General features: G+C 48.3%; 8 protein-coding genes across 8 annotated transcripts; 3 read left to right on the top strand and 5 right to left on the bottom strand.

Annotated features, from left to right (window-relative positions):
* Positions 1-160: 160 nt before the first annotated feature.
* Positions 161-1,977, bottom strand: LY89DRAFT_776667 (beclin-1). The gene is made up of 2 exons (XM_018222063.1): positions 1,744-1,977; positions 161-1,695 (listed from the first exon to the last, which is right to left on the bottom strand). The coding sequence occupies exons 1-2, from the start codon at positions 1,832-1,834 to the stop codon at positions 305-307; spliced, it is 1,482 nt and encodes a 493-aa protein (XP_018078939.1). The 5' UTR covers positions 1,835-1,977; the 3' UTR covers positions 161-304.
* Positions 1,978-2,120: 143 nt separating this feature from the next.
* Positions 2,121-5,957, top strand: LY89DRAFT_713396 (uncharacterized protein). The gene is made up of 2 exons (XM_018218046.1): positions 2,121-3,321; positions 3,368-5,957. The coding sequence occupies exons 1-2, from the start codon at positions 2,182-2,184 to the stop codon at positions 5,915-5,917; spliced, it is 3,690 nt and encodes a 1,229-aa protein (XP_018078938.1). The 5' UTR covers positions 2,121-2,181; the 3' UTR covers positions 5,918-5,957.
* Positions 5,958-6,987: 1,030 nt separating this feature from the next.
* On the top strand, positions 6,988-8,233 carry LY89DRAFT_727603 (uncharacterized protein; the record flags this gene model as incomplete). The annotated part of the gene is made up of 2 exons (XM_018219172.1): positions 6,988-7,171; positions 7,227-8,233. 2 exons carry the CDS (start codon positions 6,988-6,990, stop codon positions 8,231-8,233), a joined length of 1,191 nt encoding a protein of 396 aa, XP_018078937.1.
* A 567-nt stretch (positions 8,234-8,800) lies between these two features.
* Positions 8,801-13,775, bottom strand: LY89DRAFT_776665 (DNA repair protein-like protein rad50). The gene is made up of 7 exons (XM_018222062.1): positions 13,419-13,775; positions 13,267-13,294; positions 13,119-13,212; positions 12,982-13,068; positions 12,726-12,933; positions 9,310-12,593; positions 8,801-9,263 (listed from the first exon to the last, which is right to left on the bottom strand). Exons 1-7 carry the CDS (start codon positions 13,420-13,422, stop codon positions 9,009-9,011), a joined length of 3,960 nt encoding a protein of 1,319 aa, XP_018078936.1. The 5' UTR covers positions 13,423-13,775; the 3' UTR covers positions 8,801-9,008.
* Positions 13,776-13,938: 163 nt separating this feature from the next.
* Positions 13,939-15,382, top strand: LY89DRAFT_572669 (cutinase gene palindrome-binding protein; the record flags this gene model as incomplete). The annotated part of the gene is made up of 2 exons (XM_018208652.1): positions 13,939-15,178; positions 15,228-15,382. 2 exons carry the CDS (start codon positions 13,939-13,941, stop codon positions 15,380-15,382), a joined length of 1,395 nt encoding a protein of 464 aa, XP_018078935.1.
* A 199-nt stretch (positions 15,383-15,581) lies between these two features.
* LY89DRAFT_24903 (uncharacterized protein) lies at positions 15,582-18,051 on the bottom strand. Its single transcript, XM_018206172.1, has 2 exons — positions 16,696-18,051; positions 15,582-16,650 (listed from the first exon to the last, which is right to left on the bottom strand). Exons 1-2 carry the CDS (start codon positions 17,807-17,809, stop codon positions 15,728-15,730), a joined length of 2,037 nt encoding a protein of 678 aa, XP_018078934.1. The 5' UTR covers positions 17,810-18,051; the 3' UTR covers positions 15,582-15,727.
* On the bottom strand, positions 18,052-18,943 carry LY89DRAFT_24902 (YjgF-like protein). The gene is made up of 3 exons (XM_018206171.1): positions 18,666-18,943; positions 18,351-18,578; positions 18,052-18,293 (listed from the first exon to the last, which is right to left on the bottom strand). Exons 1-2 carry the CDS (start codon positions 18,822-18,824, stop codon positions 18,351-18,353), a joined length of 387 nt encoding a protein of 128 aa, XP_018078933.1. The 5' UTR covers positions 18,825-18,943; the 3' UTR covers positions 18,052-18,293.
* A 232-nt stretch (positions 18,944-19,175) lies between these two features.
* LY89DRAFT_703571 (enoyl-CoA hydratase/isomerase-like protein) lies at positions 19,176-20,740 on the bottom strand. Its single transcript, XM_018217330.1, has 4 exons — positions 20,359-20,740; positions 20,243-20,312; positions 19,725-20,127; positions 19,176-19,601 (listed from the first exon to the last, which is right to left on the bottom strand). Exons 1-4 carry the CDS (start codon positions 20,582-20,584, stop codon positions 19,371-19,373), a joined length of 930 nt encoding a protein of 309 aa, XP_018078932.1. The 5' UTR covers positions 20,585-20,740; the 3' UTR covers positions 19,176-19,370.
* Between the last annotated feature and the right edge of the window lie 172 nt (positions 20,741-20,912).

Below are 20,912 nucleotides of genomic sequence, written 5' to 3'. Positions count from 1 at the left end.
TTTCCGTTGGTGCTGGAGCCTTCGATGCATACCCTGAGACGGAACGATAGCACTAGGACCTTCTTCTGGGGACGGTGGATGGACTGAGATAAAATTGCGCGCACGTCAGATGGATGAATAGGGAGTGATAATTGCGATGGTGGGACGTTGTAGATAGCGTGCATGCAAGCATTTAAGACTCCTCGTTTTCATTGACCCCTCTCTATGTACTGTACTCTCTCGATGTTTGTGTCCTAACGCCTAAAATGCCCTTCCTCCCTGCTTGTAACTCAGCGCCATGATCCAAACTCCAGATACCTAGCTATCATACACCCCTCCTCCCACTCGCGGCATTAACATTACTAGCATGAGCCAACAGGAACTTGCAACAAGTCAATGTAAACTTGCACGCTCGACTCCAAGCATCGTCTTGCGCTATACCCAGCTTAATACTCACGTCCCCAATCATAGCACCATCGATCTTATACGGCAACGCCAATCCCCTCCCGCTCTCACTACTCTTTGCCGATTCCGCCTCGACGAAGGCTCCGAGTTGGCGCATGCATTCGAGGAAGGCTTCCATGGCGATGTCGAAGCGGCGGTGCATGAACGTGAGGCCGAGAGGCATGTCGCCGCTGGAGTAGAGCTCCAGGATGTGTTTCTTGCCTGCTCGGGGGCTGTTCCGTGATGAGGACGGGTTGGGGGTTTCGTAGCGGATGATCCGCGATGTGGAGCCCATGGGTTGCAGTTCGTAGCCTTGGAACTTGTAGCCGAGTCTATCGGCTACGGTTTGTAAGAGGAGGACGGTATGGCCCCAGGCGGCGTTGATCTCGGGCCAGTCGACGGGGACGTTGGAGAGTCGACCGAGACGTAAGCCGTTGATGGTGCCGAATTTGCCGTCGTGGGAGATGCAGAAGGTGTCGTTGTAGACGTTTGTTCGTTGCAGTTTCTCGAGGAGTTGGGTGTCGTGGTCGTATTGGAGATTTACGCTATCTCGGATGTTTTGAAATTCTGCGAGCTTCATGGCGAAAGCGTTGCGGTCTCGCCAGAATTTCTCTTCTTCGATGTCTAATGATCGGGCTTCCTCTTCAAGTTGGGCGATCTCTTCGTCGACGGCGGCTTTCTCTGCTTCTAGCTTCTTCAGCTCCTCGATGGCAGCTTCTTCCTCCTTCCTGGCTTTGGCCAAGGCATCCTTTGATTCTTGAACCTCTTCTTCTGTTGGGATTTCGGCATTCACTTGCTTAAGGAAGCTAACGTAGGCATCTCTCTCTTTTGTAGCTGCTTCTAATCTGTGCTGTAATCCTGCCACCAGCATATCCGTGCATTCTGTGCACACAGGATGATCGATGTCTGATCGTGCCGAGAGTATCTCGAAGAGCCTAGAGGCTCGTTCCATATCCTGCGACATGGCTTTCCCTTCGTCTTGTCCGTCCAGAGCAACGACTTTATCATGGCGGTTGTTCCCGGGATTTGTATCTTCTGGCGACTTCACAACAACTGATGGCGGTACCACTTGTGACTCCGTAAGCATAACAAACGACATGGCCGGGTTACCTAGACTTGGTGGAGCGGTATCACTTCGATGACCTGACGCAAGGTTACGTCTGATTGTGGGAGGTCCGGCATTCTTGGAGACTTGCTCGTACAGCTTTCGTCGTCCTTCGGGGTATGGAGGGCGAGAGAAGGTGTTCTTTGGGTATTGTTGTGAAGTCGCGCCTGTAATAGTCAGTCACTATGTCAGGTAGAGGCGATAGGGATACCCACCAACAAGTAAATCGAAGGCGGCAGGGTTGAGGTCTTCCAAAGAGCTATCGAGCTTCAGTGGTGTCCGGCATTTCTGGCAGTATATCGGCATCGTGAACGTTGAAAGAGAATATGTGCTTGGAGAGTTGTCGCATCACTTATTTCGTTTCGTCGCTAGGATATTCATCCTTACATGCAGTTTGGATGAAAAGGTACTTGAATGTCGGACTTTGTAGACGTGATGGCGAGGCTGATGATGTTCAGAAGCTTGGAGGTCATTCGCGAGGCTGGCAGGGATTATGCCGATTATGCAAGCCCCGCGCTAGTAATTGTGCTAGATTATGCAAAACACTCTATCGCAACGCGACCTCGACGCGCGCGAAGAGTATCTGTACAGTATCTACTTTTCACGAGCGCAATCCTCAATGCAAAAGATTGAGATGTTACAGCATATCCAAGATGGAGCCATTCCCCAAGCGACAACGATTATATTCTCCAGTTGGTCCTGCCTTTCCGCAGAGCTTCGACAGCGAAGAGGTCTATTACGATGAGGATGATTTCGTGGTGGAAGAGGAAGAGGAGGACGAACAAGTCGAAGATGCGCTGCCGGACCTTGATCCAGAGTCAGACTTCCAACAGAAACGCGCGCGACTAGACTACAAGCTCAAATCAACTTTCGAATCCATATTCGAGAAGTATGGGAAGGATTTCGATGGTGTTGGAGACGAGATTGATCTTGCGACGGGCGAGATTGTAGTCAACAATGGACATATTCTCGAAATGCTGGATGAAAGAGATGCTGGCGATGTCAATCTAGCGCATAGTGTACCGACAGAATTGACCGAAGAGTCGGAGGAACTTCCCAGCAGTGTCTTACAAGAAATGTCTGATATGGACGAAGAAGACGACGAGGACGACAGCGACGAAGGCAGCGAAGACGAGATGATGGAGGACGACTTGATTCTACGTGGTTTTGCTCAAGCTGTTCGGTTCAAGCGACCTTCACCTGAACTGGTATCTCTGAGGGAACAGGTGGTTCGACCACAGAAACCTCGAAATGTTCATGCCCCGCCTCCCTTCATGCCGAATACTCAAAAGAAAGCGCTTCCTTCGCGGTCGGAAATATTAGCTCAATTCGGCCCACAACTTGGTCCACAAATTGTCGACTATGTTTCAAAACAATCCATTCCAGATAAAACTCCCATCGAACCAGCTTGGAGAGCTCCCAAACTCCCAGCTTTCGAGTCACGGAAGCGAGAAGTCAAGAAACCTATCATTTTACCTCCTGAGGCTGAGCGCTCTCCTTCTCCAGAGGAGGCCACTTCAATATGGGCACTTCCACAGCAGCGTGGCCGGAGGAAGGGAACCCATGTGTCTACATCTGCCAAATTTGGGGAGAGTTCGCATATCTCAAAACAGCAAGAAAGATATGCTCCCGATCACATCGGTATAGGAACTCATGACCAAGCTTCAGGGTCAAGAAGAACGAGAAATGGATTTACAGAGGAAGAAGACCAGATTATCCTCGACTGGGTAAACCGTGTTCGGCGGAAAGGAGAAATCTTGAACGATCACTCGTGGAAAGAGCTAGAGGCAATTGTAAGTACCCAGTTGTAAGTGAAGAACACACATTAATTACATACAGCACCCAAGCCACAAATGGCAAACATGGAAACAACACTACAAACGCCACTTCACCTATCTTTTGTCGAATTCCACGGAAGAGTCGGAAGTTTCTGTTTCTGAACCATCTGTAAATTCACTATATGTAGGACCTCAAGTCGCACCAGCTCGTACAAACTTCGGTTCACACAATCCTGCTCAACATTCAACGCGGCCGAATAGAATTCGGAGACCAGCACAGAAAGACTCTAGAATCATCAGTTGGTCCGAGGCTGTTGATGCCTTAGAATCACTAGATCCAGACCTCCACGCCGATATGCTGAAAGACGCAGGAATTTCCAAGTACAGCAACCTGAATTTCAGTCGTTCATCAGTCACAACCACGAAGCAGGATGTCAAACCAGCAAACACCAAAGCGGTTCCTCGGCAAACAACCGCACCCAGTCCAAAGGTCACACCTAGAAAGATAATTGATTTGACTGGTGACTTTTCGGACGATGAGGTTGCTCCTACGCCAGAACAGCACTTGATTCCTGGCGCGCCCTGTCCCCATGCAGAATGTAGAGCTTATTCTAACATTTTATACCGGCTGCAACGTCGTGATGACGAACAATTGTCCGAGATGTGCCTTCATCTTTTTAGAGTACATCATACAACTCCGTTTCCCTGTGGTGAGACGAGTTGTCCACGCAAGGGTGAAGAAGGATACTTCATGCAAGCAGACCTGGTCAAACATGTTAGAAAATTCCATCCACATGCTGGCGCTTTGCAACGATTACGAGGGCGTGTTGACTCAGAACTACTCGACCTCAACGTCAAGCTCACCACACCACCAAATGACCTCTCATACCGCCCAGTCAGTCAGCCAAGAGACTCTGACTTCATGTCACCAACCAAGTTTCCCAGTGTACGGGGACCAAGCAGCAGCCACCAACGATCATCTTTCTCGGACACTGATCGTACTCCGCGTGCACCCACTACAACATTTGGTGCTTCACATTCTACACGAATGACCAGTGTCTCCTCAATGAGAGTTCACCATCCATCAGCGATGAAGACCTCGGTTGAAGAGGAAGCTGAAGGCAATAACGAGCAGTACTTGGACTACTCGGATGGTCTTTCCATGCAGGCGTACCGGAGTACAATCAACAGCTCTGGTGGGTTGGGCTCTCAGCTTGTTTATGAATCACCCGATCTGGGAGCGTCTTCATCTCGCCATAGCAAGGGAACCAACATAGATGCTGGTAATTCATTACTAAGTCCTGACACCGCTACCGCAGCTTCTCTGGACCCGCCTCTCTCTTTCTTTGACGACAGACGGAGTAGCATTGTATCTATGCAGCCAGAGCATTTCGCAGAGCCTTCGGAGGTCAAGCAACCCACGACGGTGATCAAAGAAACTCCCGATCCCAGTTCTCCTTTGGCACAATTACCCTCGCAAGCTCAAGTGATGATGCCATCGAGTCCGCTCGAATTCGCACCCAATCCTATGATGCCGCCATCACAGCCGACTACGACCATGCAACGAAACATACTGGATCCAGCCTACGAATTCTCTGACGAAGAAGGCCACGTTGAATTTGCTCCGACGGGTCCGTCGGTAAAGTCATCAATCCAGATGGGTTCGACTCATGCTCCAATGGCTGTCCCCTCTATGGGCCCTCTTTCAACTACCTTAGACAATGCCAAAGCTACAAAGAGCCCTACGACGACATTCGCGAAGAAGTTGAATCGAGTCGTCAAGCCCAGCTCCCACGTATCGTTTACCACCCCATCAGCCCAGAAAGCCATTCGACAATCTATTCTTCGGATGGCACTTGACGCTGAGGATTTCGACGAGTTGAGTCTCGACAAAGATGACGTTGTCCTCTTGTCCTCGCAACCTAGGAAGACAGCTTTGCCAGAAACTCAGTTTTTCGTGAAGCAGGAAAGCGTGATGAATACCCCACGCCGTGTTTCCGGTCCTGGAACGAAGAAGCGTAGATTCAGCGCGTTGCGAGACGGCTCCTCCCCGGACGAGTTGGCCGTGGAAGGGTCTTCTCCATCTACAATAGCACCAATCGCAAGGAAAACCACTATCAAGGTGGAAGATGAATCATCGTTACCTGAGCTACCTGCTCTGCCAAATAACAGGACCGAGCAGCAGATCAGGAGAAGCTCTCAAGCCGGCGTGCCATTATCGCAGATAACTCCATCCGTATCTCGTCGACAGATTCCGATTCGCACAAGCATTCCGTTATTAAATCTCACACCAAGTCGTCGAGCGCCTGATTCGAAAGAGATCCGCGACTCGGCAACAGAAGAGTCATCACCGCCTTCGTCTACCCTGAATCCTCCTCGACGAGAACGAGCTAGACGTCAAAAGGTTGCAGACAGTTCAAGCTCACCTCTCGCTGACCTCTTGACCCCGACACGGAAGAGGTCTATAGCAGAATCATTAAAGGTAGAACAGGTGACAATCGTTGTGAAGACTCCTGGTGGGACGTTCAGAAGTTGTGGAGACGATGGGTTTACTTGTGGGAGATCGTTTTGCTTCAGATGCGGTTCGCAAGATGTGCCATCGAATGCTTGAAAGCTGGAATTGGGAGGAACACTGCATTACGATTAAAGAGATAGTTCAATGAATAAAAGAGATCTTCCAAAAGTTTGATTCACGTGATCCTGCTTCATGATGCTATGAATGTGTTGATGTTTGCCTTGATTTGATGCTTATTATCTTTCAATTTCCTTCCATCAGTATTACGACTTTCGATGACGTCTGTAAGAATAGGCGAGAAAGAGAATAAGTTGAGCTGAGGGTATGTCTGTTTTGCAGAGAAGAACATGCAATTAAATCCAGTCATTATGTGAGTTGAAGGCTTGATGGTTATTGCTTGTTGCCAGATGGGGAGTCAAAGTCAGCACAGTTCGGATTGAGTTGGAGATCTTCTTCTGAATACTGATGTAGAAAATAACTAGTGAGAAAAGTGATGTATAGGAGATTCGAGATCTAAAATCCTACTGAGAGTGAGAAGCATCGCTTATCTGGCTATTGGCGCGAAATGCGCTTTACGCGCAATTCGCACGATTTGCGCAAATGGCTGATACCCTTGTCATACCGATACCAGAACTCTTTAAGCACAAATGAGTTGTGGAAATTAGGCAGTTGTGCTAGCTTCGACCAATCACCGCCTTAGCCCTCTTTAACACCTTATAAAGTTAAATAAGCAGATCTTTGGTATCATCCTCTGAGACAGCGGCCTCCAGGGTATAGACGCTTGCGGTAGCTACCGTGCCTCTCTTATACTCTCGTGAGTGCTTGAAATACGAATGGTTCAAGATTATCCCCTTTAAACCCCATACTAGCTATGGTGTTGGACACTCCTTCGGGAGTGAAGTTTTTGCTTCTGATTCCTACAATTTCATTTTTTGGACTTTTTTTTTGGCAAACGAGGAGAGGTCTTTTTTAGGCGAGGTGACTCGACTCGGCTCTCTTTTTGAAATTGAAATTTAGAGAGAGCAAAAGACAAATGTCTAGTCTAAGACGTGTTTAGCGAAGCTACATCATTTCGAATCCTTCAACGTTTCTACCTTCTTACTCGATCACACATCTTCTCCAAAACAGACTACCAAACATTATTGACACAACCAAATCTTGGCGCAATGTCTTCTTCCACCATACGTGACAAAGAAGAGTTGAAGTCTGGAACTGGCGCTCACTTTGCTGCTATCCTTCGCCCACTAGGTTCTAGTTCTGGCAGTGACACACATCTCAGCCTCGTCAAGAAAGAGTGCTTAGCCTCTTGGAGCTGGAAAGATGACATGAATCCTACGATCTATGTTCCTGGTCAGTAATTCCCATCCCGAGAAAGAAGTCTAAACACGAACTGACTTTCACCTAGGTAGTCCTGCTATATGGGGGTCACCAAACTCAAGATCACCACCTCAGAACATCGTCACACGCTCACCTCCCTTCTATGCTGTCTTCAAATCGTTACGGGTTCGCCAGGGACTCGACTTCGATTTCTCGTCATTATCAATCGTATCCAATCGCAACTCCATGACCAAGATTCTGCACTACGCCTTAGGCTATGGACGCGATACGTGGAGAATTGATATTGATGTCCTTGGTGAGACGGTAATGTTCAGTCGTTGGGGCTTGGACAACACCAAGGGTCTCAGAGACTGGAGCAGTGGGAAGGAAGTTGAGAAAGGCTGCACGTATCTACCGCATGGAGTGAACACCACTTCTCATCATCGTCTACACCACTACTCTATTGGCGAAGTCGATTTTCATATGTATCATGAGGCGGACGCATATACAGGCGGACCCCCAGCAACGAGAACTGAAGACTTAGTCCTCACCATAGAGCCAGCACCATCGATCTTCAGACCCTTCGATGCAAGCCTTGGAGTACCATCTTTCCAGGTCGTCCAAAACTTGGCAAAACAAGACGTTAAAGTCGAAGTACGCGGATCAATCGTCAAGGATGCAAAAGTCATTGAAATCATCCCTCAACTCGACGGCGCATCCTTGGACCTCGCACACCGCATGCCCAAGCAATGGCTCACAAACTGCAAACGTTGCTACGTCGGCATTCACAACCATCATGGTCAAGTTGAGCACGTTGATATATATCCTATGCCGCCTCTGTACGAGAGCTGGGAGAAATTGCATCAGGATGAGCTTCGTATCTTTGTTGATACGCTCAAGCAGATCAAGCAGGCGGTTCTTCATCGGACCGGGAAGAGACCTGGTAGCGGTGGGAAGTTTGCTTTGATTGGACACTGTTTCGGTGATGAGGGCGAGAAGAAACAACTTTGGTTGTATGACAGGATGGGGGATGGAGTTCGTTTGCCTGCGGGTGTGGAGGAGAAGTTGAAGATAGCAGTCCTCTACAGCCGTTGAATTGGCAGTATAGATCTTTGCCTCCTGGAATACGCGACTTATTTGGGTAGCATTATGTAAGATCTTTTTCAGCTTCGATAATTTCAACGGAAACAAAAAAAAAACAATGTCTGTCCCAATGTGGAGTGGCTTGCTGTTAAAAATACCGAAGACAATTCCGCCGTAGTCAAGTAACTCAAAACAATGCAGCATCTTTCCCTCCAGAACCAAGACCATCCTTCCCAATACGAGAATGAGTGAACTACGCACCACCCGCCCGAAACTTTTAAGTGACCCTCAATATCTAGGGCTTCTTGAGCAAATAAATCGCAGACAGCTTCTGTCAACATATCCGGAACTGAGTTTCTTGAGATTACATCTTCATTCGAACGGAAAAGGGGTAAATTCTTGTAAGCGAGACACGCTAGGCTTCTTTTGTACGTTGGTACTCTCGGGGTACCTACCTAGGTATCACCGCACGATTGTTACAAAGAGTGGCTCAGGGGGAAAATGACCGGTTCTGAATTAACAGTGTTAATAATGTTGCTGCATTTACCAAGGGAAATGGAGGGGACCTTTTCAAGGCATGGCCGGCAAATGCAAATCTGCATTAGTTCTAATGCAAAGATTTCATTACATTTCTTCATTATGGTATTAGCAAAGTCCCCACAGTGCTCGACATCCCACCCAAATGCCCATTAGCTAACGCCTGCCATGCCATACCATTATGCTGCGCCCAAAATGCCAGGAAAAAAATCAGATACTTTTACGCTCCCCGAAACTCCCGAGACATCAATTAGTCGTCGTCGATGACACTCAGATCCTGCTTCTTGATCTCACTGTTTTGGTCAGCGTTCCTATAGACTCGCCAGTACTCATCCGTAAACTCCCTGCATTTCATCTCTCGAATAAATGCCTCGTCGTGGGTGATGATGATGAGTTGGAAATTCTTCTGGTGCTTGCGATTCTTGATGATCTGGTTCAGTGAGCGTGCAAGAGCCTTGATATTATCAGTATCAAGATTTGTCGTCGGTTCGTCAAGAGCAATGACCTAAGTCTGTCAGTATCTATATGTAGGGAATAGTAACTAAACTTACACCACAATTGGCACCAAAAGACTCGGCAAGAGCCAAACGAATGATAATGCTGGCCAAAACCTTTTGACCAGCACTGCATCTAGCTCGCATATCCAGTTCGGCATCTTGTTTGACCATGACGAGGCGATAATTGTACTTCCGCGTGTTACTCGCCGTCGTCGTGGTTTGATCATCCTCGGACTTGATCATGATCGTATCAACGTCGGTACCCTGATACGTGCTTCGCCAGAGTTCAGCTGCAATGCTGTTGACCTCTTCCATCTTCATAGTATGGAACTGGATGATGGCTCGATCCAATGCTTGTGTACACTTTTGCAGATCTTCAACGGCCGCATGAGTCGTCTGGACCTTGACGTTGTCTTCGCGCCATTTCTGAGCAGCTCCAGCGTATTCCTGGTCCCACTCGAGCATAGCCTCCTTATACTGTCGGTCCTCGGCAGCAATCTGAGCACAAAGCGCTTCTTTCTTAGATTTGAGTACTTGCCAACGGGTTTCGGCAGCGCGTGCTTCCTTCGTGAGCTTCTTAGCCTCATCATGGGTATCTCGAGCCTGAAGTTCATTGACCTGTCGTTGAATATCCTCTAGATCCTTGAGGGATTTCCGATACTTGATATTCTCCTGGATGTTCCTCTTAGTGACACTGCTATCAGCGATCAGCCCTTTGATCCTATTGCTTTTTGTCGTGAGGTCCTGGAGTTCCTTCTCATAGCGCTTCAGGTCTTGGTCCAAGGCCTCGATTGCTCTGTCACAGGCTGCGAGCTTGCTTTGTGCGCCAGATGCCAAATAATTGTCGATGCTAGTCTCAATCAAATCTAACTTATTGACTGTTTGGCTAAGCTTGTTCTTATCTGCTCGGACAACATCAGCTTTGCGTTCGCCACGGGTCAGCGCATCATCACGGAGGGCTCGTGCTGTCGACAGCTCTGGCTCGATCAACTCGAGATTCTTGCTTGCATGTTTGATGGCTTTATTCTGCTCAAGATTGCTAGCTTGTAGGTTCTTGATGGCGTCGGACAGAGCTTGCTTCTTTTCTAGTTGGTACTGAGCTGAATTGACCTCATTTAAAAGAGTGGCGACTTGTCGTTCACGAGCAGAGATCTCGGTCTTAGCAGCATCTCTATCCGCAGTGATCTTTTCAACATTGGCTTTGGCAGTCTTGATCTGGCTACCGCAAGTTGCCTGTTGGTCTTCAATCTCTGAAAGGGTCAACGAGCTTCCGGTGAGGTTCTGTTGAGACGACAGTAGAGTGACTCGGTCGTTTTGCTTGGTCACATCTGCGCAGTACTTGGTGATATCGGCAACAGTGTTCCTCAGAAGAGACACGTCTCGTTTGTAAGACTCTTCGTTGCTTACAATGTCGTCCTGCTTTTCGCAACGTGAGATGAGGGGTTCGCTCTTCTCTTCCATGGCCTGGATTTCCTGCTTGATGGCTGGAATGTCGACTTCGACCAGTTGCTTCCAGATGTCATATCGAGGGTGCACCTTCTGAGCTTCCTTGAGTTCTGCATTGATGTTCTTGAGATCCTCTTCCAGCTTCTCTTTGACGAATTTTTCTAGAAGTTTCTTTAACTTGTCGGCCGCAGAAAGCTTCTCTTTCTGATTTACAAAGGTTCGTTCGCAAAGTCTGCAGCAATTCTGCTTGTCGACAGTGTCTAGAGCCTTTCTATAAAAGCCCGAAACCTCAGAAGCCGAATTGAGATCCTTCTGAGCCTCCTCTCGGTCTGCCTCTAAAGCATGCAATTCCACCAAGTACTCGTCAACGGCAGTGATCGGCTTTCCATCTGACGACTTTATACTGGCAAGGACAGCAGCCTTGCAGCTCTCTATTTCTGCATCCTTCTTGATGAGATCTGACTTGAGCATCTCGAGTTTGATGTTGTGTTCATCGTAGACTTTATCGGCACGTTCCTTGAGCTTCTTCTTCTCCGTTAAGCGGTCCTCAATCTGTTCAAGTGCAACTTCGTACTTGCGCTGGAGACTTTCCGGGGTCCAATCTTTACCGACAACCTTATTCAACTGCTCACCATACGTCGAGATCATGGATTGGAGAGCACTTTGGGCTTGTTGCGTCTCTTTTCTGGCGAGTTCAAGGGCTGCAGTCTCATTCATCGTCTTGGTCCGCTGCATAAGTTCTTGGCCAAGTCTGGTTAATTCTCCCTCCAACTCACTCAAAGAATCCTTTTGCCTCGCCAACTTCGTGTCCCAGCCTGCCAATTCGTAGGCGGATTGGATGTTCTCAAGCAGCTCTTTTGAATCCTGATAAGACGCATCAAGAATTGCTTTCTTGCCCTCATCCATGTGAATCGCGTCCTTTTCGGACTGCCTCTCACGAATCATCTTGTCATTGACCTTGATCTGTTGTTTCGCAGACTCCTTGTCATGGCTGTGACCTGACTTGCGATTCTCGATTTTAGTAATGGATTCCTGATGCTGACGGGCCTCTTTTTGGGTGGTATCTCGGAGACCAGAGAGTTCATTATCCTTTTGCACATTCATAAGCTTCACTCGAGCAATGAATTCTGCGATTTGGTCCTCGTCTAGACCACCCTCGTAGCCTCGTAAGGAGTGGCTTTGTGCTGCGTCTCTAACAATTTCAGCTCGACTTTGAAGATTGTCCTCATGGGCTTTCTTCTGAGCATCATGTCGGCCTTTCTCTACTTGCTTTTTGGAAAGTTGGCTTCGAGAGGTAGTTTGCGAGTCCTGGATGTCTTTATACTGTTGCTGAAACGAACTGGCTTGCTGGTTATACTGGAGCATTCGCTCGTCAAACTCTGCAAGTGTCGACTCAAGCTCGGCAGTAGAGTCGTCCCGCATTTCAAGATGGGTTTGGAGAGTGTCCAAAGTATACTGGATGCTGACTTCTCGCTCCTGCTTGATTTGAAGCTCTTTGACGATGGCCAACGACGCGTTGTGGAGTCGAGTCTTCTCCTCGTACAGCTTGAGGGCTTCGGCTATGTCTCTATCCAGAATCGTTAATTCGTCATTCTTCGCCAAGATTCCTTCCGAAAGACTCTTGATCTTCAATGAAACTCTCTTGGCTTTGTTGTTTTTCTCCTTAGAATGCTTTCCTTCGTTTTCGAGTACTTTCAAGGATGAGGCGTATTTCTTCTTCAACTTGACGAGAGAATCAATGGCTTTGGTATATCTCTGTGCCTCGAATATCTCATCGAACTTAACCTTCAACTTGGACGGTTCGCTCATAGGCCAGAGAGATTCTTCTTGGTGGCAGAAGATAACGTTCTCTAGGATAGCTTTGGACACTCCCATGTATTGTGGCACAGCCTCTGGTCTCTTTTTAGTATATGTTTGGAAAGAAGATGTGGAAGATCGGAGGGTAGGGGAGCCATTCTCTCTGAAAAGAGTGTTACAATATTTCGGCTCCTAAACCTTTGAATGAAGGGAAGGGCGTCGCGTACTGTCCATCTGAAGGCGTTTGCCTGATATACTTTGTCTCTCACCACCATCCGTCTTGATGACAAGACTTGAATCAAGGGTCTTTTGAGTATATGTCTTCTTGTTGTTGTTGAGGGTGCAACTAACTCTCCTGACAATGACCAGCTGGTGGCCCTGAGCGTTGTAGAAACTCATCTTGACTCTCGCGAGCACTTCGGGATCTAGAGTGAGCTAAAGTTTGTTAGCTATCGAAGACATCATAAGATAAGGAGATTTTACTTTTGGGTCGTGAATGAATGCGCCTCCTTTGGCGGCATTCGGAGGGAACTCGCCAGTGGCAGCATATTTGAGTGATTCGATAATGGTCTAACATACTCAGCCAAGGTTCTTAAACAAGAATATATGGGATGCCTCACCGTCTTTCCCGATCCATTATAGCCAACGATAAGGGTTAGCGGTGCCTTGAACTCGATGGTTTGTCCAAGGCCGCGGTTGTCGAAGGAGCGAACCCTATAAGGAACAGCAGGTTAGCGCAGAAGGAACAGGACACAAAGCCAGACATACCCAAGGATGCTCAACTGATGAATCGACGCTATGGTGTCTGTGTCAGTATCTCTGGTCTGGAAGTTGCTGGATAGACAAGGCGCATAGCTTACACCTGAATCGCAAGAGAAGATTAGTAGATGTAGCAATAAATAATATGATGTAGACGACTTACATATTGTCTGGAGGAATTTAGAGTCCGAGCGCATGAAGATGTCGAAGTGTTGGCATGCGGTACCTGTGTGTTGGTGTTGACAAAATGTTGTGTTCGCAGAAGGAAGTTGGAGGAAGGTCGACGCGCAACGCGAGATTATATGGGGACAAACGGAGTACGCCAGCACGTGACATAATCTGGGATAGGCAAGTGCTCCGTGCTCCGGTCCTAGTGTCTCGCCCTAGCCGGCCGAGAAGCTGGAGCTCAAAGTGGGAGACTTGCAAACCTCACTTGGTGGTATGGAAATAGATCCACGAGGCGGAGAAGCCTTTACGAATTTTGAATGAAGTCTGTTTATATTGTGCGCGATTGCCAGCAGACTCCCCATCCATGAATCACAACAATCCTTTGGGCATGAGCCCCTCCATCTATTATGGAAATCTTGGGGGTCCGGACGGCCTTCCAGGAAGTCTGTCAGCCTCGCAGGTGCGATCTCTCTCCAGATCGATCTCGATGCATCGACACTGATCTGCTTACAGATGCCTCCCAACGGCAATGATACGTCCATGACTGGCATGTTAGATGAGAGCATGCTTGACGAATACGATAACGTTCCCATGTCTCTCGACTCCAATACGCTCGATCTCGGCAATAGTCACAAGTCTTATACGCCTCTAAGTTCTGCTATCCCACATACGTCTGCGGACGCCTCAGAGGAGAGATCGCTTGTAGCGCACAATCTTGGCGATAGTCCAATGGCAGGTGTCGGAGCCGGACCGTTACCAACAGGATTCGGGGCTCAGTCGACTCTAAGCGGAAGCACGCTCACGGAGTTTACGAAGAGAAGGAACTGGTCACAAAAGGTGGTCGAAGAGTTGAAAGACTTTTTGCATATCCTCACACCGGATGGTCGGATTGTATACATTTCACCCAGTGGCGAACCTTTAACAGGATATGCTCGGGAGGAACTGATTGGCACTTTCATGTCTACTCATATACACCCGGATGACGATGCAATATTTGTTCGAGAATTCAATGAATCAATTGCGACGGGTAATCCCATGCGGTTTTTCTACAGGTTTAAGAAGAAGGACAAGTCATACACCATCTTTGAGTCGCATGGACATCCACATCTTAGCTCGGAGGCGTCACAGTTTGGGCTGGCAAGTTCTGCTGCGAGTTTCTGCAAAGGCGTCTTCATGATGGCAAGGCCTTACCCGACCAAGAATGCAGCACTTCTAGACTCCTTCTTGGAGCACAAGATCGAAAACGAAAGACTCAGAAAGCGCATAGAGGATCTCAAGAGAGAGGAAGCCGAAGAAGCGGAGGAGTCTCGCAAGAATTGGGCCAAGAAGCAGGAAGGTGGATCAATACACCCGTCAGAGCAGACCGATACTATAGACTCTGCCTCTACACCTATGCATCATACTATGACAAACCCGGATGCCTTCGCAATGCCACCACCTGCCAAACCATCAGCTGCAACACAAGCACTGACACGACAGAACCTCGAAGATGTCAATGCCGGCAACAGACCAGATTCAATCACCGATAAGATGGCCCGCTACGAAGGTGCTACACATATCGACACCATCGAGATGTTGACAGGCCTACGATACCAAGATGGCGAACGAAGTCGTGGAATCAGTACCGGAGAACACAGTCCGGCTTTGATCAGAGGCGATGCTGGCATTGCGATACCAATAGACAAGGAAGCGAGAGCAGGCGACAAGAAGAAGAAGATCAAGATGCCAGATGAATATGTTTGCACCGACTGTGGTACGTTTTCGTCAATGTCTGACATGTTTCTAGCTACTGACGTGGACAGGGACACTGGATTCTCCGGAATGGCGTAAGGGTCCAAGCGGTCCCAAAACGTTATGCAATGCTTGTGGCTTGAGATGGGCGAAGAAAGAAAAGAAGAGACCGGGTCCCTTGCCTCCTCCTTCTCTGCCATTGGGTAACAGCACCAGCTCTAGCTAGGCACTTCTCATTTCGACGAAAATGTGTATAAGGCGTATAGGTTCGGCTTGGCATCGGTTTCAATGATGATGGTACACGATTTCAAAGGCGATCAACGGTGTTCTGTTCAGGAGCGACAACACAAAGATACCTGGCACGGCGTTGGGATATTCCGGACGAATGATTAAATTGCTTAACTAAAGCCATGAAAGCAAAGAATACCTGAAAAATGTAATTGACTTGAACAAGAACCCATCCCTTCCTCCAAGCTGATCCTCTTCTTTGTCAAGTGACAACACCCTCAAAACTCCATGATACAGTTCATCCTCTCCGTCCTTTTTCTTTCTTTGAAGTCTCTCTTACATCCTACCACAACGAATTAACACCCTCAACCAAAAGCCCAGTAACCTCCTCCAAACCCCTCTCCTTCAACAACATCCCCACACCCGCGGCTCCCAAAAGCGCCGCAACACCCACAACCGTCCCCAACACGCCCCCTTTCGCCTTATTCCCCTCCGCCGCCTCCTTCTGCCTCACCCAATGCCTCAACCTAGTCCTCTCCGGCCTCCCCGCCGTCCCCGCACTATCCCTATCAAACCCATAATAAAACACCGCTCCGCCCTTACTAATCTGATAGATCCTAAACCCATCCTTATCCGGCAGGTACGCACAACTCGTATCGAGGTCATCATCACCATCACCACCTGGCTTGAACCTCGTAATGACAGGCCAAGACGAGATCCCACACAGAGCTCTATGCGAATCTCCCGGATGTAGCGGCGCGGTTCGCGACATGCGTTCGAAGTCTATTGCAGCTTTTCTTCCCTTGACCGTGTCTTCAAGTCTCAGTCTTTTCAGGCGGTCTTTTTCTCTTTTAAGCGGTTTCATTCTTCGGGCAAAGGCTTTGGCGGCTACGGTGTATGCGTCGATGACGGTTTGCTTGCTGTTCGTGAATGAGGAGGCGCTGAAGTTCATGTGGTCCTCTGGGTCGTAGGCTGTGCCTGGGGAGACGGGGACGAAGTAGAAGATAGTGGGGGAGAGACGGACGGCGATGGAGAGGTAGGCGGCGTTGGAGATGAGGTTGTGGAGAGCTTGGTAGACGTCTACTCTGTTGGGGTTTTTCAATTTGTCGGGTGGAGATTGTGCGTACAGGTAGTTTGTCAAGGGGTTTAGGAGGAGAGCTACTTGAGCCGTGAGTTTAGTGACTTCTTTGTAGAAGTTTTCTGTTACTGGAGAGCGACCGATGACTGTGCGTACGGCTTCAGCTCGGAGTGCTTGCCTGGAAAATCCTACTTATGTAAGTGAAGCTCAAAGAGAAAGGAACAAACATCTACCTTCTCGCTTGTTAAGAGCCTGGTCGAGACTATGTAATAGGTTACGTTCGGATTCATTCTGACCAAATAGTTCCTGGTCAAAAATCTTCCTCTGGATGATCCTCATCAATATTCCCATGATGAACCATTGTCTCTGCTCCGTACTCCTCAGAATCTTGTCCCAACCACCCACAGCGGGGTCTGGCTGTGCAACTCCCTCGGCATAACTGATAAACTCGGAAGAAACGCCGCAAGTCCACGGCTCAAAGAACACTCCACGATCAAGGTCATGGATACCGTAAAAGTCGACCACGAATCTTTCCGCTTGCTTATATAGCTTGCTGAACGCATCTGTGAACCACTCATCTGACGGATCCTGAAGAGAATGCGGTTCGTATTCGAGACGGATAGGTTGTGGATTGAGATCTACCAAGTTGACCTCTGGTTGAGTCTCGAAATGGCTGGCTCTTTTTGTCTTCTTTGCTTTCCGGTCTACGAGATTATTGTATAGCTCCGATTCGTTTATTTTATCTTTTCCCTCGTCAAACTTCCGCTTCTTTGGGTTTCTGGGTGGACTGCTTCCCTCGCTGTCATCATCATCGTCGTCGTCGTCATCATCGTCATCATCTCCTTCTCCGCCGCCTCCTCCTCCTCCAGGCGGTTTCTTACTCCCAGTTCCACCTCTAGTCCCTCTGAGATTCCTGTTGAGATCCAACCCGCCTATTGGGTTATAGGTATGGTCTACAGTAATCTCATCGTTGTCGATAGTGACTATCTCCCTTTGGGCTGCCCGATCAGACCTGGCCTTGAGTTGTGCAACCTGGCTTGCGATGATCTTTTCCTCTCTCTCTGTTCTCGCAAGACTCTCCAATACCGCAGAGACATTCCTTTGTAAGAGATGCGGATGGTCATCCGTCCATTGAGCCGGGACGGGTATCGTATCGATGGTGGTTAGAGCTTGTGCTGCGTGGAATCTTGGATCGTCCTCGTTCTTTTTCTGGGCACCATAGTACGGGTTTGTTGTCGATGATGCAGAATTCCTTGGGTTTGGGGTACTAATCATGCCGAAGACCCAGTCTGTGAACGTAGATGGTGAAGCAGGAGGAGCAGCAGCGTCAGCACCTTGTCCGGACATGATGGGTAACTGCAGCGGGAAAACACGCGACTGGATTTGAGGCGAGAACACTTCTGTCGCATGGGAATAGAAAAATTTGGGCTGTCAACAAAGAGGGCTTGGGGGACTAGTAAGTGCATTCCTCAGTCTCGAAAGGAATGAAAACAAGGGTAAATGTGAGACATGTTTGCCGAAAGCTGCAAGCACTCAATATAATCGCTTAAATGATCGAAAGCTCGCTGCAAGCACTCGTTCTACTCTCACATTGATGAGAGTACGCTCGGTTGGAAGAGGGGGTTGAAACTGAAATCACCAGCACGTGACGGATACTCGACAATCCTCAAAGTCCTCCTTCGCATGAGAAATGCATCGATTTGTTGCTAGATTGTGAAAGTCGTAATTTTGAGTCCCTTCCATCCTACAACTTCGCCTTCTCGCCCCTAATTACCAATCAGCACCTAATCTCGAAACCGCTTCCGCTCTCACTCCACTCTCATTCTCATTCCTCCTCACACTCAGCCAAAGCTTTCATGTGTGAATAAAAAAACAAAATTCAACTTACTTACTGATGTGCCGTCAACTCAATCTCGACATCCGTGCCAAGCGGCAACTGATGAACCGCTACACAAGTTCTGCAAGGCTTGGGATCCTTGTGGAAAAACTTCTCATAGACCTTGTTCATGGCTGCAAAGTTGTCCATGTTGATCAAAAAGACGTTGACTTTGACCGCGTTGTCGATTGATGAGCCGGCTGCTTCGAGGACAGCGGCCAAGTTCTTCAGGCATTGTTCCTGAGACGGGTGAGCTTGAGTCGTGACAAGGATGGGGTGATGAGGGGTGATTTGAGATGATCAGTGAAGGAGAGGCAAGAGACGTACAGTACGATCAGCAACACTTCCTTCCACAAGCTTGCTGGTCGTGGGATCCATTCCGACTGAGCCGGAACAGTAGACCATACCACCGCACTTGATAGCCTGGGAGAGGAACGGCATTGGCGGTGGAGCCTTGTCCGTCTTGACTGCTTCCTTCATGACCATTTTGACGAGTGTATCTGTTTTAGGTACTGGGATGAGAGTGCAAGAGATCGTGGTTTGAGTTGATGTAGTGAGTTAAGTTGATATGCGAGATTGAAGGTCTATGTGAGGTTGAGCTCAAGCCGAAAGCGGAAAGTGGGGTATAGGTGGGGTTTCCATCAAGCCGCGTTACGTGAGACTCTGGAAACTTTTCGAAGTTTTGAGTCATATCTTCTAAGCAGGTGAACAAAATAAAGACAGAAGTTTTCACTGGCTTGTGCAAGTGTTTTTGTAGTGGAATTGTTCCTGGTCAAAACTCAAGAGCAGGAGGTGGATAAACACTACGCATTCTCATTGGCTAAACCACCAGCTTTGAGAGTCCACGTCGTGTTTGGTCTCCGTTCAAGTAGTCTCTATCTATATGAGTGTGGTACTAGGATAGATCTTGTGAAAGCTTCTGAAGCAAAAACGGACTAGTTCAAACTCATCAACAATTCTCATCTTCCTTCCATGATATATACAACCCCACGTATCGAAACTTACAATATCCACTCATAGTCCTTGACTCCCTCATAACTTAGGTTTAACATCCCTGACCCTCTCTGGAACCTTTGTATCAACCAACTCCCACCAAGGCCAAACACTCGGCGCATTCCTCTCCATCGTCCCCTCGAAATTCGCATCTCGTTTCTCCAAAAAGGCATCAATTCCCTCTTTCTTATCCTCTCCACTAAACAGCTCCAACAAAATCTTACTGTCCAATAGATGCGTAGCTTCCGCACTCTTTGGACCCCTCCACATCTTTGACACAAATTAGCCCTCTTGAAAACAAACAGAAAGCATAAATCAAGGGAATAGCAGGGAACTTCCACCCAACAGTCAAAAATACAACGCTGCTATAGGAAAAGACAAAGCAAAACTCACCAAGTCTCTCATCAACTTTGTACTAACCACACTCGTATTCCTCACCACCTCCTCCGCAACTTCCAGCGCTCGACTCAGTACCCTCTTTTGGGGTAAAACCTCCCCAAACAAGCCATCAAATAGCTTATCCCCCGCTCTATAAACTCCCCCCGTGGTACATAAATGCACCGCCTTCCCCCAACCCACCAACCTGGGAAGGAAGAAACTACTCGCGGCCTCCATCACGATGCCTCTTCTTGCAAACACGAACCCAATCTTCGCGTTCTCAGACACAATCCGAATCGAGCACGGCAACGTCATCGTGATCCCAACCCCCACGGCAGACCCAGTGATAGCTGCTATGACCGGTTTGCTACAATTATGTATCGCAAGCGCAACTTGACCGCCGCCATCGCGGTGTGTTCTGTTGACGAATCAGTGCATACTTTTGACTGTTTTCTAAGAGCTTGTCTAGACATTCAATGCGTGAACTTGAAACATGATGATTAGAGAACAAGCCCAAAATTCGAAAAACTTACTGCGGGGTGTCGGTACTATAATCGAGCGGCGAGGAAGAAAGATCTGCTCCAGCACAAAAAGCTCTTGTTCCTATACACTCTGTTAATGACACTCCCATTGCGACGTTCATACTTACCAGAACCGGTCAAAACAATACACTTCACGCGGGGATCGAGAGAGAGAACCGGGAAGAGCGAGGACAAAGACGAGGCCATGGCGTCGGTGAATGCATTTTGGGCCTGTGGGCGGTTGAGCGTGACTATTATGATGGGTGTTGGGGTTGGAGACGAGGGCGGGTGGTGGGAGACAAGGATGTCAGGGTAGGGGGTTGTAGAGTAAGAGGCAGGAAGGGTGAGGGTCATTTCGAGGGTGGTGAGTTGAGAGATGTGGGGCTAGGTAATAAAGAAGTAGGCAAGGGTGACTACGTGGGGGTCCTAACAAACAGAAGTATAATATTTCAACATCTGAAGGAAAAGTAAGACATATTCAAGAAGAAACCGAAGCTATGTGAATGTTGATGTTAAAATCTGGGGAAGCTACGATCCTAGCGGGGGACACAACCGAAGCCGAGGAATAGCGGGGTCGTGCCATCTGAATTAGGGGTATGGAGATTAGTCAGCCCGCCAGAGCTCGACTACCTAAACATTACCTCCGTAGAGATATTTAATACGAATAATATCGTCTTATCTA

Source organism: Mollisia scopiformis, assembly GCF_001500285.1.
Source record: "Mollisia scopiformis unplaced genomic scaffold LY89scaffold_1, whole genome shotgun sequence".
Taxonomy (NCBI): domain Eukaryota; kingdom Fungi; phylum Ascomycota; class Leotiomycetes; order Helotiales; family Mollisiaceae; genus Mollisia; species Mollisia scopiformis.
This window is presented reverse-complemented; position numbering and strand designations above follow the sequence as displayed.

Bases quoted from the DNA above. Each gene is read 5' to 3' on its own strand.
- LY89DRAFT_776665 (XM_018222062.1), bottom strand. The intron at 12,934-12,981 runs GTAAAATCTCCT...AACAAACTTTAG, and splicing joins CATTCATTCACGACCCAAAA to CTCACTCTAGATCCCGAAGT. The intron at 12,594-12,725 runs GTACGCGACGCC...AAAAGAGACCAG, and splicing joins CAAACGCCTTCAGATGGACA to AGGCTGTGCCACAATACATG.
- LY89DRAFT_703571 (XM_018217330.1), bottom strand. From the start codon at position 20,584: ATGACCCTCACCCTTCCTGCCTCTTACTCTACAACCCCCTACCCTGAC. The intron at 20,313-20,358 runs GTAAGTATGAAC...CAGAGTGTATAG, and splicing joins TATTGTTTTGACCGGTTCTG to GAACAAGAGCTTTTTGTGCT. The intron at 20,128-20,242 runs GTAAGTTTTTCG...ATTCGTCAACAG, and splicing joins TATAGTACCGACACCCCGCA to AACACACCGCGATGGCGGCG.
- LY89DRAFT_24903 (XM_018206172.1), bottom strand. From the start codon at position 17,809: ATGTCCGGACAAGGTGCTGACGCTGCTGCTCCTCCTGCTTCACCATCT. The intron at 16,651-16,695 runs GTAGATGTTTGT...TTACATAAGTAG, and splicing joins GGCTCTTAACAAGCGAGAAG to GATTTTCCAGGCAAGCACTC.
- LY89DRAFT_776667 (XM_018222063.1), bottom strand. From the start codon at position 1,834: ATGCCGATATACTGCCAGAAATGCCGGACACCACTGAAGCTCGATAGC. The intron at 1,696-1,743 runs GTGGGTATCCCT...TGACTATTACAG, and splicing joins CGCCTTCGATTTACTTGTTG to GCGCGACTTCACAACAATAC.
- LY89DRAFT_24902 (XM_018206171.1), bottom strand. From the start codon at position 18,824: ATGGTCATGAAGGAAGCAGTCAAGACGGACAAGGCTCCACCGCCAATG. The intron at 18,579-18,665 runs GTACGTCTCTTG...CACCCGTCTCAG, and splicing joins GAAGTGTTGCTGATCGTACT to GAACAATGCCTGAAGAACTT.
- LY89DRAFT_713396 (XM_018218046.1), top strand. From the start codon at position 2,182: ATGGAGCCATTCCCCAAGCGACAACGATTATATTCTCCAGTTGGTCCT. The intron at 3,322-3,367 runs GTAAGTACCCAG...AATTACATACAG, and splicing joins GGAAAGAGCTAGAGGCAATT to CACCCAAGCCACAAATGGCA.